We start from the raw sequence: 18,829 nt of genomic DNA on the forward strand, positions 1-18,829 counted from the left end.
GATGGTACAAGAGACTTCAAAGTATAAAATGTTGGTAATATTTAGCTATACATTTTGTTGAGAGAATGAGGAAATCTTCAGTGAGGAACTCTATACTTTTTAGAAAGTGTTTTGAAGTTCAACATTTCAGAATTGTGCTAAATTTTATTTTAATTAAACAACATAGGAAACAAGGGCTCTAGATTTTATCAATGGAATAGATGCAAAAGAATAAATTGGGAATATGAGTAATTCGCTACAAACACCTAGATGTTTGAAAGAATTATTGATGATTTTGCTTTAAATCAATAAAAATTCAAAATGCTTGATGCTTTGTCATGATTTAATGAATAATCTAAACTGATTAGAAATCAAGGGTGCTACATAGTGATTCCATATGATGTAGTTTGTCAGTATGCTTTGGTTACTGTCATTTCACTTCCTTTGGCTGTAGTGTTTCGTGTTGAAATCTTAGTAAACAAAAATAACCCTAATGTTTTGACTTTGAGGGCATACCAATGTTTAAAAAAAGTCCAAGTAGTTTCGGGGTGATGTCTTATCTCTTGCTTTAGAACACTACAACAATTCATTTCTAATAAGATGATATCATTTGTAAGCAACAGGAATCTTGACAGCAAAAAACATTCCTGGTTAAACAGATACGTGATCTGTTGATAAATATCTTGCCTGCATTACATAACTTAATCTGGTATCATTTGCAAAATAGTGGTGTTTTTGGCTCATGGTAAGTTCCTTGTACTTCTCTCAGATACCTTTTGTTGCTTTCTCTGCCCTACTCTTAATAAATAAGGAGGTCATTGCAAACCCCTCTTTTTTTTGTGTGGGGGGTGGGGTGAAGGGAGAGAAATGTTTATTTACTTTTTTTCATTAATTCCATGAGATGAATTTTTATTCCAGATTCCAGATTTCTTGATAGTGATTAGTGAATTTCTGTCATCTGAACTGCTGTAATTTATTTTTTTTCGTCTCTCATTTCTTGATGCATATGCAGATGACGCAGCTTCATGTTACGGAAAAACATGATGTGGCCCATTTTCTAGGGACACAACCCTCACCCCCACACCCACCCCACCTTCCAGTGACATAGGTTGCCTGTATATTGACGAGGATGGCACCAGAGAATTGATTATAGGAAATAAAGATATGACAGATTCTAAATAAATATTTTGGATCAATCTTCACAGAAGACGCACAAAAAAATTGCAATTAAAATGGAGGAACTTGTAACAGTCTGTAACATTTGGGGGCCTGTCTGTCTCACTGAAAGGTGGCTTATTTATAGGATAGATTTCAGACCATAAGTAGTATTGTAAAATGAGTGCAATGTTAGAATGTTTGTTATGGTGCTGGAACATGGAATGGGAAAATAGTCCTGATCATTGTCTGCAGATTTACAGATGTATGTATTGAATAAGGACAGATTTGGGCTTGAATAGTGTACTGGCATTTTCTGCCTGCACAATCCCAGTGATAGCAGATACTAGGGAAATGTATTGGTACTTTGTCAACTCGGCCTTGTCTCAGAATTAGTAGGATTTGGATAAAGAACAGGGCTCTGGTTGCCTTAAATTGGTCAGGATTAGGAATGCAAAATCTATATTTCTGATTTTTTTTACGTGGCATATAATCTTCAGTGCAGTAACTGATGGAAGCAGGCAATTGGATATATATCTGACAAGCAGAAATGTGTGTAGCTCTAGGCAAAGAGCAAGGGAAAGGGACTAGTTAGATGGTCTACACTGAGCCAGCACAAAAGATGGACGAAATATTCTTTTGTGCTATATGATTTTGTGATGGCAGTGTTGGAGAAAACCCTTATTTGTTGAGGAGGAAACATTAACACTTTGACCAATGATGCAGCATAGTATTTTAAATGCACCATGATAATAAATAAACATGTACAGGTCAGGCAATAGTGGTTACTTGTCAGTCACTTTATAGTAGCAAATAGGTGTCAGCTACTTAATTCATTCCTTCATTTACATCAGGGGAAGTGACTGAAGAGTCTGTTTACACTTCTCTGCTGCCGTGATAAGTTGATTTGGCTGGATCTCTTTCCAATATGCTTTTTATTGAGATGTTGTACTAGGTGAATGTTAAATGAAGCTTTCGTATTCTTCAGATACAATCTGCCCAGATGTATCTGACGAAGGGAAAAAAACAAAAGCTTCACACCTTGTGTCAATAAGATATTCTGGAAGCCAAAGCACTCATTTCCTCGATTTTAAAAACTCGTCTTTTTCATAATGCAGCTGAGCAAATAAAGACTTTGACACCTATCTAATGTGTACTTCGAAGCTGTCACTTTGTACCTAACCACATTTTGTACAAAATATATATTTTGTATACGTTTAAAATATGGGTAATTGGTGCTATTATCATTTCAAATAAGCTCATTTCTATCAAAGTTATGGAGGACTTGTAATTAGTGAAAGTATACTAGTTGTGAATTAGAGTAAGGTATGGGGAAAAAAATCTAATTATTTAAAAGGAATACCTCTGAATTTTTAACTAGTCACTGGTCATGTAATGGTCACTTCATGACCATTAATATCTTGTCATTTGCAGTGGGTTAGGGAAGGAATCAATTTAAAAAAAAAATTGTGACTGCTTCACACTTATATAATATAGAAATTGTTGGCACAGGAGGAGGCCATTTGGAGCACCATGCCATTTATAAGCTGAAGAAGAATTATCTAGCCTAATCTCATTTTCAGCTCTTGGTTTGTATTTTTGTAGATGAAGCAAACAAAGTTCTTAGAAAATGCAATGAATGTTTCTTTTGAGAGCCATGCTTTCAAGCAGCAGGTTCCAGGGTCATTGCCCTCTGTGTGAGGGTGGAGTAATGTTCACATCATCTTTCCCATTCTTTAACAATCACTTTAAACCAATGCACCTTGGTTATTGACCTCTATTATATGGACATTCAATTAAATGTCCCCTCAATTTCCTCTGTTCCAAAGGAAACATCTCTTAACACCTTCAGAAAAGGAACATCAGCACTATCTTTAATCTGACACCTTTTTATTATTTCAGGTTGGTAAGCAGTTGCTCCTGCCAGCTGTTTTTGCCCAGTAAAGTGCTGAGCTTTGCCAAGAACTTCTATTTTAAACCCTCCTTAAATAGAATGATATCTTTATTTTCTGCTGTCTCACAGAATTGATTCCACAATTAATTTTGTTTTTACCAGTTTTATGGTCAAACTTTTTATAGGTTATTTTATTATTCTTATTTCTTAAATGTTATTTCTTATTCATGCACAAAATTCAGATAAAATGCTGAGAAATTTGCAAGCAAAACTTCTGCTTCCCAAAAACAATGGTCAGCCAGGAAGTTCATAATGAAACAAATGGCATCAAAATCACAAGGTTGCTATTTTTGCCGGTGTCCTTAAAAAAAACTAAATCCATGTGAGCTGCTTATTTTTATGTGCAGAATTGTAAGTTTAGAGACCTGAATAGTTTCCAGCATGGCTCTCTTTCCTGATGGTCACGGTAGATTTAATGCAAACTAGGTGGCCGTCAGGAGAGGGAAAGGGGATAAGCAGTCAGTGCAGGGTACCCTGTGGCTGTTCCCCTCAGTAACAAGTATATGGTTTTAGATGCTGTTGGGGCGGACAACCTACCAGAGGAAAGCCACAGCGGCTAGGCCTCTGGCACTGAGTCTGGCTCTGTGGCTCAGAAAGGAAGGGGGTGGGGGAGAGGATTGTAGTAGTGATAGGGGATTCATTGGTTAGGGGAACAGATAGGAGATTCTATGGACAAGAACAAGACTCCCGGATGGTATATTACCTCCCAGGTGCCAGGGTTAGAGACGTCTCGGATCGAGTCCACAGCATTCTTAAGGGGGAGGGTGAGCAGCCAGAAGTCGTGGCCCACATCACTACCAATGACAGAGACAGGAAAGGTGATGAGGCCCTGCAAAGGGAGTTCAGGACCTCCAGGATTGCTACCTGTGCCATATGCTAGTGAGGCAAGAAATAGGAAGGTAGTGCAGTTTAACACATGGCTAAGGAGATGGTGCAGGAGGGAGGGCTTAAGATTTTTGGATCATTGGGCTCTCGTCCAGGGCAGGTGGGACCTGTACAAATGGGACGGTTTGCACCTGAACTGAAGGGGGACCAATATCCTTGCAGAAAAGTTTGCTAGTTTTGCTTGGGGGTGTTTAAACTAGAGTTGCAGAAGGGATGGGAACCAGAGTGGCAGGGCAGTGGATTGGCTGTGAGGAAAGTAGATCTTAAGCCTATAGGCAAAGACAAAAATCTACTGGATGATGAGCATGGTGGGACTAATGTTCTGAGTTGCATCTATTTCAATGCAAAGAGTATTGTAGGTAAGGCAGATGAACTTAGAGCATGGATCAACACGTGGAATTATGATGTTGTAGCCATTAGTGAGACTTGGTGATAGGAGGGGCAGGACTGGCAGCTTAATGTTCCCGGGTTCCGATGTTTTAGATGTAGTGGAGAGGGAGATATTAAAGGGGGAGGGGTGGCATTACTCGGGGGAAAATGTCACGGCAGTGCTCAGAGGATATGCTGGAGGGTTTGTCAACTGTGGCAATGTGGGTGGAACTGAGGAATAAAAAAGGATGACCAGGTTAATGGGACTATATTATAGACCTCCCAATAGTCAGCAGGATTTAGAGGAACAAATTTGTAGAGACATTACAGATAGTTGCAAGAAAAATAAGGTGGTGATGGTAAGTGATTTTAACTTTCTGCATATTGACTGGGACTCCATACTGTAAAGGGATTGGATGGGATAGAGTTTGTCAGATGTGTGCAGAAAGTTTCCTTAATATGTAGAGATCCCAACTAGAGAGTGCAATACTGGATCTCCTTAGAGAATGAGACAGGGCAGGTGACAGAAGTGTGTGTGGGGGGGGGGGGGGGAAACACTTTAGATCTATTGATTGTAATTCCATTTGTTTCAAGATAATTATGGAGAAGGATAGGACTGGTCATTGGGTTGAGATTCTAAATTGGAGTAAGGCCAATTTTGATGGCATCGGAAGGGATCTGGCAGGTATGGATTGGGATAGGCTGTTTTCTGGCAAAGAGATGCTTTCTATGTGGGAGGCTTTCAAAGTGAAGTATTGAGAGTACAGAATTTGTATGTCCCTGTTAGAATAAAAGGCAAGGCTAACAGTTTAGGGAACCTTGGCTATCGAGGGATATTGAGGCGCTAGTGAAGAAAAAAGAACGTGGTGCATATCAGTTATAGGCAGTTAGGATCAAGTGAGAGAAATCGGGAGGGCTAAAAGTGGACATGAGGTTGCTCCAGCAGAAGGTGAAAGAGAATCCCAAGAGTTTCTGTAGCTATGTTAAGAGCAAAAGGGTACTGTGGGCAGGCACGGTAGTGTAGTGGTTAGCATGACCCTTTACAGCGCCAGAGACCCAGGTTCAATTCCGGCCGCTGTCTGTAAGGAGTTTGTACGTTCTCCCCATGTCTGCATGGGTTTCCTCCGGGTGCTCCGGTTTCCTCCCACATTCCAAAGACATACAAGTTAAGAAGTTGTGGGCATGCTATGTTGGCACCAGAAGCGTGGTGACACTTGCAGGCTGCCCCCAGAACACTCTACGCAAAAGATGTATTTCACTGTGTTTCGATGTACATGTGACTAATAAAGATATCTTATCTAGCAAGGGACAAAATTGGTCCTCTTGAAGATCACCATGGTGATCTATGCATGGAGCAGAAAGAGATGGGGAAGATCTTAAATAATTTTTTTGCATCAGCATTTACTCTGGAGACAGAAACAGAGACTATAGAACTGAGGCGAAAGAGTAGTGAGGTCATGGACCATATCCTGATTACAGGAGTGGAGATGCTTGCTCTCTTGAGGTGAATTAAGGTGGATAAATCCCCAGGACCTGACAAGGTGTCCCCTTGGACCTTGTGGGAGGCAAGTGCAGAAATTGCAGGGGCCCTGGCAGAGATATTTAAAATGTCCTCGGCCACGGGTGAGGTGCCGGAGGACTGTTGGATAGCTAATGTTGTTCAAGAAAGGTTCTAAGACTGAGCCAGGAAATTATAGGCTGGTAAGCTTGAATTTAGTCGTAGGTAAATTATTGGAAGGTATTCTAAGGGACAGGGTATGTAGTATTTGGATAGACAGGGCCTGACGAGGGATAGTCAACATGGCTTTGTGCATGGCAGGTCACGTCTAACCAATCTTGTGGAGTTTTTCTGAGGAGGTGACCAAGGAGGTTAATGAGTGAAAGGCAGTGGACGTTGTCTACATGGACTTCAGCAGACCCTTTGTCAAAAGTCCCGCATGGGAGACTGGTACAAATGGTTATGTTGCTTGGCATTCAGGATGAAGTAGCCAATTGTATTCGACATAGGCTCAGCGGGAGAAATCAGAGAGTGGTAGTGACTGGAGGCCTGTGACTAGTGGTGTGCTGTGGGGATTGGTGCTGGATCTGTTGTTGTTTATCATCTATATTAATGACTTGGATGATAACATGTTAAACTGCATCAGCAAATTTGGGGATGACACCAAGATTGGGGGTGTAGTGGACAGCGAGGAAGGCAATCAAAGCTTAGTGGGATCTTGACCAGCCGGGAAAATGGGCTGAAAAATGACAGATGGAATTTAATGCAGACAAGTGTGAGGTGTTGCACTTTGGGAGGAGAAACCAGGGTAAGACTTGCACAGTGAACGGTAGGGCTCTGTGGTGTGCGGTAGAACAAAGGGACCTGGGAATACAGATCCATAATTCCTTGAAAGTGGCATCACAGGTAGATAGGGTTGTAAAAAGAGCTTTTGGCACATTGGCCTTCATGAAATCAGGACATTGAGTACAGCATTTGGGATGTTATGTTGAAGTTGTACAAAACATTGGTGAGGCCGAATTTAGAGTATTGTGACCAGTTCTGGTCACCTACCTACAGGAAAGATATCAATAAGCATGAAAGAGTGCAGAGAAAATTTAAAAGGATGTTGGGACTTGAGGACCTGAGTTATAGGGAAAGGTTGATTAAGTTAGAGCACAAGAGAATGAGGGGTATAGATACAGTGAATGCATGCAGGCTATTTTCCCCTCAAGGTTGTGTGAGATTAGAACTAGAGGACATAGGTTTAGGGTGAAATATTCAAGGGGAATCTGAGGGGGAACTACTTCAGAGGGTGGTGCGAGTGTGGAACAAGCTGCCAACAGAAGTGGTAGATGCGAGTTCAATTGAAGTTTGGAGAGGTACATGGATGGGAGGGGTTTGGAGGGATATGGTCTGGGTGCAGGTAGAAGGGACTGTGTAGAAGATCAGGTCAGCATGGACTAGATGGGCTGAAGGGCCTGTTTCTATGCTGTAGTGCTCTATGACTCTAATGTTCTGAAAGGTCTTGCTGTGTGTTTGAACAAAACTGTCCCTTTGATAGCACCAGCAATTTGTATTTAGTTTTGCTGCCAATGATTCTTTGGGTAAGAGATAGAAAATGAAAACAGCTCATGAGATGGTATTTTTTTTTATAACTGGAGGAGTAATCAATCACCTTTCGTATCAGCACTGGACCAGAAAAAGTAACATGACCCAAGAAATTTATATTTCAGTTTTACTGCTGCAGATCAGTGTTTCCAAAAATGCATGAATTTGTCAACATCTGAGAAGGTGAAGAAATTGAGAAAGGACTGGAGGGGGGTAGGTATGAGGTGAGGAGGGATGGGAAGATGTGGGAAATGAAAACAGCTGTTGAGGAAAAGAGCTCAGTAATTGAGGGACAGACCACCAGAGGTGTAAAGGAAAAAAGTAGACTGGTGCTGGAAATGCAGAGAATGTGTGAATGGGTTTCGGACTGGGAAAGATCACGGAGGGGAGGGACCATTTTGTGATTTGAAGATGTGGTCTAAAGCTGTTTGGGATGCAAGATACCAAAGTGAACTGGCAAACCTGCTGTTGAGTGAGAATGTTGACTCTATTTCAGTGGTGATGTGGTGGTTTTAATGCACAAGAACATTAGAGAAATAGTCTTGACATGATTAATTTAGATTAAAACTTTAAATACTATAGGATACTACTCAAGTCCTTGTCAAATTCTCAAGTCTTAATCAGAAATTCTTGAGTGACTTTAGTAGAGGATGACGAATATAGGAGGCATTTAAAAAAAAACATTTTTATGTGTTGGGTGGATTTAAAATGCAATTAGTAGAAAGTGTGTCTGAGATCTTCTTAAATTTTTGGGCAGTTGCTTATCAAAATTAGCCAGAGCACTTGCAATTGATGGCTATCAGGTTTGTGACCAGAAGACGATGGCATCCGCATATTTTTGCTTTCTTGTAATGTTAAAATGAGTCCCTTCATTTCAACAATAAATGTTCTTAATTCATTTCACAGGCTTTATCCATCAGTGAGGCTAGTATTTATTAACCATCCCTTATTCACCTTGAAGGCAATAGTGAGATGACACCTTGAATTGCTGATTGCATATTTTGTCATGACATAAAAGGAAGCAAATATATTTCCCCCACTGATGTCCTTCTGGTGAAGGTACTCTCCCAGTATGGTTGGGTTCAAAACTCATCACTGGTCAACATAAAGATGTCATATTGAGTCATATAAATGAGGGACACACTCTCCTAGCCTAAACTAGAGAATTTGTACTAAAGGTTGAGGTTGTGGGACATTAGGGACATTTAAGAGACTCTTACATAGCCACATGAATGATAGAGAAATGGAGGGCTATGTGGGAGGGAAGAGTTAGATAGATCTTAGAGCAGGATAAAATGTTGGCACAACATTGTGGGCCGAAGGGCCTGTACTGTGCTGTAATGTTCTTTGTTCATTGCTTGAAGGTTAACTCAAAATATTGTACTATCATGAGTGAAGCATTTGATTACTGTTTATTGTTAGTATGGAGCATTTTCGTTAGTGTTTCACCTACACATAGGAATGCAACTCTGGATGTCAGAGTAAAGAGACAATGTGGTTCATCTGATTAGAGCTATGTAATTGTGCTACTTATCCCATGTGATTCATTGAAGATTTTGTAGATTTGTTTCAAATTTATTTATTGGAAAACTTGCTAAGTCTATTGTTTCTTTTCCCCTAGAAGAAAAGGAAAAGAAGAGCGAAAGATGATGACGCCATCAGTCTTTGCAGCCTAGATATTAAGGTATAATAGCACGCTTCATAGCCCAACAAAATGGAGTTTACCTGTGAGATTTGATTGCTATATTTTTAAAGATGTCTTGGAGTTGTGGAAAGTATACTCAATTAACATGTGGATGACTAGTTATTATAACTCGATTATTATACAGGGATACCTTAATTTCAAAAATTGTTCATGAGACAATTGTGTATATGATATTGATGTATAAACATGAAGCGCATTTTTAAAGTATGTTTTTTACAACTGCAAGAACTTCCCTTTTTGCCCTTTATAGCTATTTCTTTCTTAAACTTTCAGTATGGCCACTCATCCAGTGAGTCATGCCAGGCAGATATCTCCCCAATTGGTTGTTCATGTTGCAGTCTTGGGAGTGAATGATTGTGGAATTATCATAATTAAGCCCAGTCCTATTTTACCTTGATCATTACCAGGTAAGTACTACTGAAAATGTGATTTGATGGTCAAGTGATGGGAGTCTGAAACAAAAGCCTTCCGTTCACTCCTGTTACTGCTCATCCCACCGATGTAGCTGAAACTAGATGCACAAAATGGCAATGTTCCACTTACTGCTGAATTAACTGATTTCACACAACTAGTCATATTAAAGGCACTAAGAGTTGTGGGTTAGAGAAAGGATAATAGCTAAAGTTCATCTCATTGCTAATATTTGCTGAGAATGCCCAAATGTACACATCAAATTAAGTCAGAATTAAGTATGTCCCTCCTGGTGCTCATTTTCAAAATTTATACATGAATTATGAGGATTTCAATCATGAGTAAATCACCACATGGTGACTGCCATATTAAATGTGTCTGCAAGGGGGCTGATGATTTGAATGATATTTGAGGAGAGTAGTGACATGGAAGAGAAATGAATTGAAAGACATTTTGGATGTTCTCGGTGGGTGGGGGCAGATACTTCACTGTCAGGAGTATCAGTGGTCCTGTGTTTTGGAAGGGATGTCAGTTTCAATAGTTATAAAAAAAGCTTAGGAAGAATTAATAGGAAATTCTTGGCCAATATTTATCCTTCAACCAACTTTTTCCTTGAATATCTGTCATTTCTTTGTAAGATCTTGCTCTACAAATTGGTTACTGTGTTTCCTATTATTTAGAAGAGATTACACATCTTAAGTGCTTACTTGGATGTAAAGTGCTTTAGTTCAAATTATTTTAATACAAATTAATTTGCCAGTTTTCAAAAAGCTGGCACAGGCAGAGAAGGCCAAATGGTATCCTTCTGTGCTGCAGTATTCAATCATTTCATGAAATGGTAAGGCCTTAACTTGTGATATTTAAAATGTATTTAAATAAAACTTGTGCCGCTGTTTCAGAAATTCATGTTCATCTTTTACATAATGCTATTTTCTGAGTTATTTTAAAAAAACTGGGGTATCCTCCAGTTAGCAATACAATAAGGCAGGAAACTATTAATTGTTTATTAGAAAGGCAGAAGTATTAGTGAACCATTTTTTTCCTCCTACAGGCAGGAATTCATACATGGGAGATGAACTTTAATTTCTATGGATGATGCCACTTCATAAGAATAACAATACCTATTATAAGTAATCATTAATTTAGTGTAAACTCAGCACTGTGCTAGCATTATGTTACCAACTTCTGCAGCATATTTTGTGATCTTATCACAGACTAAAATATTTAAGCACATAATTAGGAGTTGTGAAATCTTATTTCACTTGGAAAGAAGCACATGATTCAGTGCAGCAATAGTCCATGAGTTACTGAGCATTTGTTTCTGGCAGCATTAACTCCATATTCTACTGATAGGAATACTTTCTGCCATTTAATCCATTCTCCAATAGCTGCAGCCCATTCTTGTCTATCAATTTGATCTGCATGAATCTTTCATAATTTTGACGGTACTTGGGTTGGCAATACTCTGCTTACTGTTGGAATTTCACAATATGGATTTGTATTTTTGCCTGTTTACTAGCAACCTGAGCTCTATTAGCAACCAGTGTTCCTTTTAAACCTTGGCCAGAGAATACCTTGGTGCATGTGTTGATTAGCATGGATTCATGGAAACAAATTGTTTCACTCAGTTACATTCTTACTAAGTTGCTTGCTTTTAAATTTTCTATCCCCATTGTTTCACCAAGAATCTGGAGCTAGAGTATGTAAAAAAAAAGTGCAAGAACACCAATTATTTCATTGCACATTCAGCAATTTTTCTCGGTTTCTGTTTCTTATATTTTTGTGAGGGAGCATATTACCAAACTAAGGTATGGTTTAAAAGGGGTTCCTCTTAGTATACATTTTGGTCATAGTAAGAGCTGCTATCCCATTTGTGAACAGCTGATTATCACTGCTCACATTAGCAGTGATTTTTTTTTCCCTTTTTGCTGATGGTGATTCAGCAGTCTGTTATTGTCCCAACCACTGCTCCATCTGCCCATGTGCCCAAACCCCAGCTCTGGCCATGCTCCCAGTGGCAGAAGAGCTGCTTCCTGAACCACAGTGTGGATTCTGTCCATCTCTAGGTACAGTGGATATTATCTTCATTGCTCAACAACTCTAAAGGAAATTCAGAGAGCAGAACCAACCACTATACATGGCCTAGAGAAATAAAGGATTGCAGATGCTGGAATCAAGAACTATACATGGCCTTTTTTTGAATTTATAAAAGCATTTGACTCCAACTGAGAAGGACTGTAAACCACTCTCCTCACATATGGCTGCCCTCGGAGCCAGTCTCGGTGAAGACTGGTGTCAAATGAGGCTGTGTCACTGCCACAAGATTTTGTTTTGATCATTCTCACTGCAATGCTGCACTTGCATCAAACAAATTTCCAATAGGAGTAGCCTAATCTTCGGAACCGATGGAAAGCAGTTCAATCTAATGAATACACTTTGGGACCAAGATCATCCTAAGCTTAGTAGTCAAGCTGCAGTTTGTAGACTGTTTGCACGTGCTCAGAGGCCAAGCTCCAAGCAGTCATCAGCTTTCTCACTAAAGCATGTGAGAGGATGACCTCAACATCCACAACACCAAGGTCTTCTAACAATATTTTACCCCCTTCACCCCACCTCCCCCTCCCCTAAGTGTACAACACCACCCTCTGATAAAAGTTCATACTGAGCCCCCTGAAAACAAGAACCAGCCTTCATATTTTGGAAGCTACCTCTCGGAGAAGGTAGTCATCAGTGATGAAATTTACCATCACCATAAATGTGCCAGCACAGACATTGGTTAAATGAGATGGTGTTTGAAGATCAAGATCTTAGACCTGGCACAAAACTCCATGAACTACAGCAACAGTGATCCCTGCCCCTTCTACATGCTTCTGAGACCTGGACAACCTACAGAGGGCATCTCAAGGCACTGGCAATATAACACCAATGACATTTCTGCAAAATCCTCCAAGTTCACTGGACAGTTAAGTAAACCAATGCTACTGTCCTCTCCCAGGCTAATATCCCCAGTACTGATGTCCTAGTTACACCCATTAGGCTCTGTTGGGCCAGTCATGTTGTGTGCATGCCAGTTGCACAACTTCAGAATTGCACACTATTCTAAGCTCTGCCATGGGAAAAGATTACTGGGCAGATGGAGGAAAGTATTCAAATATGAGGCCTCTTGGTGGGGGGGGGGGAAAATGCAACATTCCCACCAAGTTTTGTGAATCTCTGGTCCGTGACTTTTTAAAGTTGAGAAGGAGAATTCAGAGAGCCTCAAAGCCATATATTGGAAGGATACAGAAGCTGAACATGTGATGGAAGTAGTGCATTACCTCATGTACTACCCAACTGCCTCCTGTCCCATCTGAAAAAGCCCGTGGTTCCTTCATAGACCTCATCAGTCTCCTCAAAACTCAAAAACCAAAGTGAAATAAATTAATCCTAAAATCTGAGGGACTGCCCAAGAAGATCAGTTGTCAAATTGGAGTCTTCTCCCATGGCTGCCTTTTAAAATAGAAAATACTTGATGAGAGTGCACCTGTGGAGGGGGAATAACAGTTAACATTCCAGTTTGATGATTTTTCCACTGGAACTAGTTTTAAAATTGAAATTGGGAAGGGAAGAGAACGCAAGGGATCAAATGGAAGGCAAGGAAGATTAAATGGCAAAAGGAGTATTGGGTTGGGTTAAAGAAGGTGAATGACAAAAGGTTGGTTTGAAGGAGGTATAAATGGGACAAGTAGATTAATTATCTTTTTTTTAACCAAAAGAGGAATTAAATATTTTTGCATTACACATTTCTAAAGTGGCCTGTGAGTAGTGATCACGAAATGGAGACTAAACCTAAGGTTTGATAGTCCATTGTCAGCATACACAGGTTTTGGATTGAACTCGTAATTTTCCTGATCTATATGGCTCAGGTTGCTATGCTTGTAGGAGGATTCATTATTTACTTTTAACCGGGTAGTGGAGAGGTGGGGGGTGGGGTTTGGAATCTTTAAATCTTGTGGAAATCCCATGGAGTGATAAGAGTGCCAAAATAAAATTTAAATGCTCTTTTCAAGTTGAATAATTTACCACACTGAATGGAAAAATTGGAGGAAGTAAATACAAAATTGGCACAAATAATGGAAAGTACTCTGAACTTCAAAGAATAGTCTGCTTTTTAGTTGCAGATTTTTCTCATGTGAAATAAACCAGCACATCTAGGTTAAAATAATTGTTTTGGTGTTGAAATATACAGCTTATTTATTTGGATACATTGATGTAATGAAAGTTGTTCTGTTTTGTGTTGAGCATAGTTGTAGTAATGGGTTTATGTCACATTGTATTGAAAACCAGATCACTTCGGCTTGTGGTTAGGAGCCAGCAAGTACACTAAACAAAAAGAAGAATTTATTTTGTTGAGACATTTCCTTCCCATTAGGTGCTGTCTAATGTACATAAGTTTTGAGTTGAAAATTTGCATTAGGACATGGATTGAAAATTGGGTTTTCACATAGAAAAGAGAGTGTTGGAATAAGTGGGTATTTATCAGGCTGGAAGGATGTAACTAGTGGAGTGCTCAAGAATCTGTTCTTGGCCCCCAATTTATTTAATATCTATATTAATAATATGGAGGAATGGGCAGAGAGTCGGGCATCCAAATTTTCTGATGATAAAAAATTGGGTGTAAGGACATGAGGTTAGCCAGATAGGTTGAGGAAGTGAGCAAAAACTTGGCAAATGGAATTTGAGGGCCATGGTTACAAGATAAAGAGAAATTTTAAAATAACTTGCAAAGGCATTTCTTCTTGAAGGAGGTGAATCCCTGGAATTTCTGATTTTAGAGGATTTTAAGGCCATTTAAAGAGGAAGTAGATCAAATTTTGAAATTAGGAAATTTAGAATGCTGTGGAATTGGCATTGAGGCTTGAGGCAGATCAGACAAAGAGGAGCCAGATGTCCTGCTCCAATTTGTGTTCTGATTAAAATACCTTGACCATTACAATATGCAGTTAATATTTTATACCATGAATAGCTCAGTCTTTTCTAACTATATCCCTACCAACTAATCCATAAACTCATTTTCAACAGATTGATGTTGTATCTGAAGCTCCAGCATCTCCCATTTCTGTTCACTTTCTGTATTCGTATTGGGCACCAGATGAAACTTGTTGAACAGAAAGCTGCTCATGTGCTAATTGACACAAACAAGTAATCAAGGAGAATCTAGCCAGCTCAGCAAAAAGGCACAATAGTTCAATACCTTCACTGGATTTTGTAACTAAAATTGAGAAATTATCATCAGGAACCATTGCTGTCCCCCAACAAATGTGTATGGTCTGTCAAATGCTAATATTAATCTCCCTTCGTTGTGGTGCATAAGCAGTACTAATTATTTTTGATAATACTGTGGAGGTAATACCAAAGAATCTTAAGAATAGTTTTAAATGCAGAACTTAAATCTTTTGCTGTAAGATGCACCCAATCTGCTGGTTGCAGATTTCACAAAGGTTAAAAAAAATTATTGAGAAGTAAAACATTGCAAGTTAATGCAGCAGGCACTTGGGAACACCACTACCTCCATATAGGAGAGAAACAAAGGAGTGCAGATGCTGGAATCTGGATGAAAAACACGATGATGCTGGAGGAACTCAGCAGGTCAGGCAGCATCCATGGAGAAAAGCAGGCAGTCAATGTTTTAGGTCAGGACCCTTTTAGCTGACAAAGGTGGTGCCATGGTAGTCTGGGGTACTGACCTCTACCTTGCAGAGGCCAGACGCCAACTCTCGGACACTTCTTCCTACCTACCCATGAACTATGACCCCACTGAGGACCACCAGGACATTATCTCCTGCACCACCACTGACCTCATCACCTCGGGAGATCTCCCCTCCACAGCTACCAACATGATAGTCCTGCAACCTAGGACTGCCTGCTTCTATCTCCTTCCCAAAATCCCTACCATATCTACTGTGAAATCAACCAAATTCATCCACTACATGAGGCTGGGTTTAGATTTTAACTGCTTTAACAGAGTCCTATTTTGTGTACTAGGATAAATCTGTACTGCATTAATGTCTTGCAGAATATGGAACAAACAATATGAAGTTTCGTGCATTAGGATGTAATGGTATATTGAAATGTTCTGTACTACTATGACTGCTTATATATAATAGCACTGTTTGTATTTCAGAAATGTAAGGCTGGTACCATTGAAAAGTGTATTCAAGCATTATTTTTGGCTAATGAGCCATATAGTGACACCATCAGTGAACTATGTACAGCACGAACCTGTCAAATACCTTACCCAGGTAACAAAACACTTGAGACCCAGCAATACAGGAGTGCACTCCTAATAATAGATTATGATAAAGAAAGGTTTCACTTGTGGGAGCCAAGTGAACAAAGGATACTTTGTAAAATTAGGGATTTGTATGTCTACCAAGTTTTAAATTTCTGTCAACATGTACATGTGTTGAAGTTATAAGGTCATCTTTCTTCAGTACGTCTGGTACTTTCAATTGTGTGATAACGTAGTTTGCTGCTTGTGTTTCACCTCTCTGGAGAAGTCTGGTCCCCTCGTCAGAGGTGCCACACTGACAATTTAATTTTGAAAGGTTTGCCAAATCAAAAGCTTTGCCAAAAGCTCATTGGGTATTCTTACTTGCTTCGCTTTCCCCCTCACATAATCCTGTCAAAGATGTAACTCACACTGGGATTTGTTCCTTCAGTGCGAACAGACCTTCCATTTTTCACTTGCAAACCTGAAGAGTTGAGGCTGAGCACTCAAGAATTCACCAAGATTGGCACCAATTAGGCACTTGAAAGCAAGAACTTCTAAATAGTGATGAGCAGCAAAATAATTCCCAGTATCACACTGCTTTTAATTGCACAGTACAACTGAAGTGGCTTATCACTGATCTGAATGAGGTAATGTAATTGTTACAATTGGCCTTTTAAACGCTCACTAACAGCAGCATCTACAGTCCATTTGAGGTCCATTTTGTTTTCCCTCTGGCAATAGAACAAAGACTGAACTTGAATTTTTCCATGTTTAACTCATTCCCCAACATTTAAAATGATTTTAAAAGTCAGCACCTTTCTGAGCTTGGAGCCATAAGAGACTGGAGATGCTGGAATCTAGAGCAACACGGAAAGCACTGGGGGAACTCTGGATCTGGCAGCATCTGTGGAGGGCAATGGACTGTCCACATTTCGGGATGAGGCCCTTATCTGGACTGGAGCCGTGCTTTGTGTGTTGATCTTTCTGAGCTAATCTTCCATAATTGCTTCAGCTTTCAGCATCACCATATTAACAACTGATAAAAATGGAATTTTCACCTCTTAATGATAGGATGGAAGTACTTTTGTGATATTTTAGATAGTGACAGGATTGGCCCTTCGGGGACAACAACTTGCATTTATATAATGTTTTAAATAGAAAAAAACTGGCATTCATTTTGGATGATGCAAAAAGCTTGATTGAAGGTGCTATTAAACGAGATGAAGAATTCCAGGATGTGATGGGTTGGCATCACAAGGTTGGGTGGATTGCAGGGAGATTCGAAGGAAGCCTCAGCTGGAAGAAGTGTTCTGGTTGAGTAGGGCCTGTGGCTAGATAAAATGGCAGCAGTAGAGGAGGGGCAGCAAGGCTGTGAAAAGGATTAAAGCCAAGGACGAGAATTTTTTCAGTTGGAGGATCGGTGCATGTCAGCAGAGGTGGGAATTGTGTACGTGTGTGATTTACTGCAGGATTGAAGATGAGATATTTTCACTATCCCATAGTGAAAAATGACCACATAGGTGAAGTGCTTGTGTAGCTCCACCAAAGAAACTCACTAAAAATGGATTCAACACAAGGTCCAATTTCCTGCTGATTAAATGCCTCAAAGTCATAGATAGCTTGTAGAAAGAGAATAGCAAATCATTCAGCAGCATTAACGTAGCACTTCAGTCAAATGTCTATTTTTCTGCTATGACATACTGGAAGTATCCTGTCCTGGAGCAAATCACACATTCATGACAGAGCATCTCACTTGCTCATGTTTTACACAAACTATAGTCACATTCCATGTAACATAAGAAACGAGTTACAGTAGTTATGTCTTTCTTTCCATTCATTACGCGAGGGGCTTACCTCCTACCTCAGCACCATTTTTCCAGCACCATCCTGAAATCCCTTAATTCCCAGAAATCTGTTTAATTTTTGTTTTGAACAAGTACAATTACTGAATCACCACAGCTCTCTGGGCTAGAGAATTCCAAAGGTTTACCACCCTCATTTCATGAGGTTAAGTGTCCTACCTCCTATCCTGCAGCAAATTGTATACATACACAATTCCCACCTTTGCTGACATACACACATTATCCAACTTAAAAGTTCAATAAGGAAATGTTCTTTTCCTTATTCTGAAACTGTGCCCCTTATCCTAGCCAAATGAAATTTTTTCCTTTGTCTAGTCTGTCGAGGCTTTTGAGTATTTGGAAGTTAAGATGAGACGTTTCACTTTTTTTTAAATCTCGAGGATGCAATCGACTGTGCTCATATGGCATATCCAGTCTAGTGAATTTTCACTGTACTTCCTCCATGATGAGTGCATTCTTGGGTGAGGAAACCAAAACTCGACATTATCCAGGTCTGGTCTCACCATGGCCCAGGAACTGCAGTGAGACTTCCTTACTACAGTATTCAAATCCTTGTGATACAAGCTAACGTGCCATTTGTCCTCTTGCTTGCTGCACTTGCATATTGGCCTTCAGTGACTTATGCACAAACGCATCTGTCTCTGACTATCAACACGGCCCAGTTTCATATTCTGCTTGCGTAGTTTACAACGCCATGGTATGAACGCAGAATTTTACAATTTCTGTAACACATCCTGCTGTTCTCTACACGCACAGACTAACACACACACACACTCCCCTGTCCACCTTGTTTTCTTTGCCATTTACCACCCCCTGCCCTGGCTGGTTCCATCTACCCATCATTCCCTTCCCATCTGGTTCCAGCTTTCACCTACCAGCCTCTAGTTCCATGCCCCACCCTCCTCTCCCAACTCATGCTCTGATATACTGGCAGTCTTTCCTCTTGCTTCTCAGTCCCGATGCAGAGTCTCAACCCAAAATGTTGATTTAACACCTTTTGCCTCCACAGATGTTGACTGACCCACTGAGTTCTTCTAGCATTCAGTTTTAGTTCCAAATTCCAGCATCTTCAGTCTCTTATTTTCTACCCAGTCTTTCACCATTTAACAAATACTCAGGTTTTCTGTTATGTTAATGTAGATGCATGTCGTATATGCCACATTCTTGC

General features: G+C 39.9%; 1 protein-coding gene across 2 annotated transcripts in view; it reads left to right on the forward strand.

Moving 5' to 3' along the window:
• net1 (neuroepithelial cell transforming 1) overlaps nt 1-18,829 on the forward strand; it is an 84,942-nt gene that overhangs the window by 26,173 nt on the left and 39,940 nt on the right. The window contains exon 3 of one of the 2 annotated variants that reach the window (XM_052034001.1): nt 9,052-9,114. In XM_052034001.1, the coding sequence (XP_051889961.1) occupies nt 9,052-9,114 (63 nt within the window). The remainder of the gene's footprint in view (nt 1-9,051; nt 9,115-18,829) is intronic. The other variant, XM_052034002.1, reaches the window with a different exon arrangement.

This window comes from Pristis pectinata, chromosome 19, assembly GCF_009764475.1.
Source record: "Pristis pectinata isolate sPriPec2 chromosome 19, sPriPec2.1.pri, whole genome shotgun sequence".
NCBI classification, from domain to species: Eukaryota; Metazoa; Chordata; class Chondrichthyes; order Rhinopristiformes; family Pristidae; genus Pristis; species Pristis pectinata.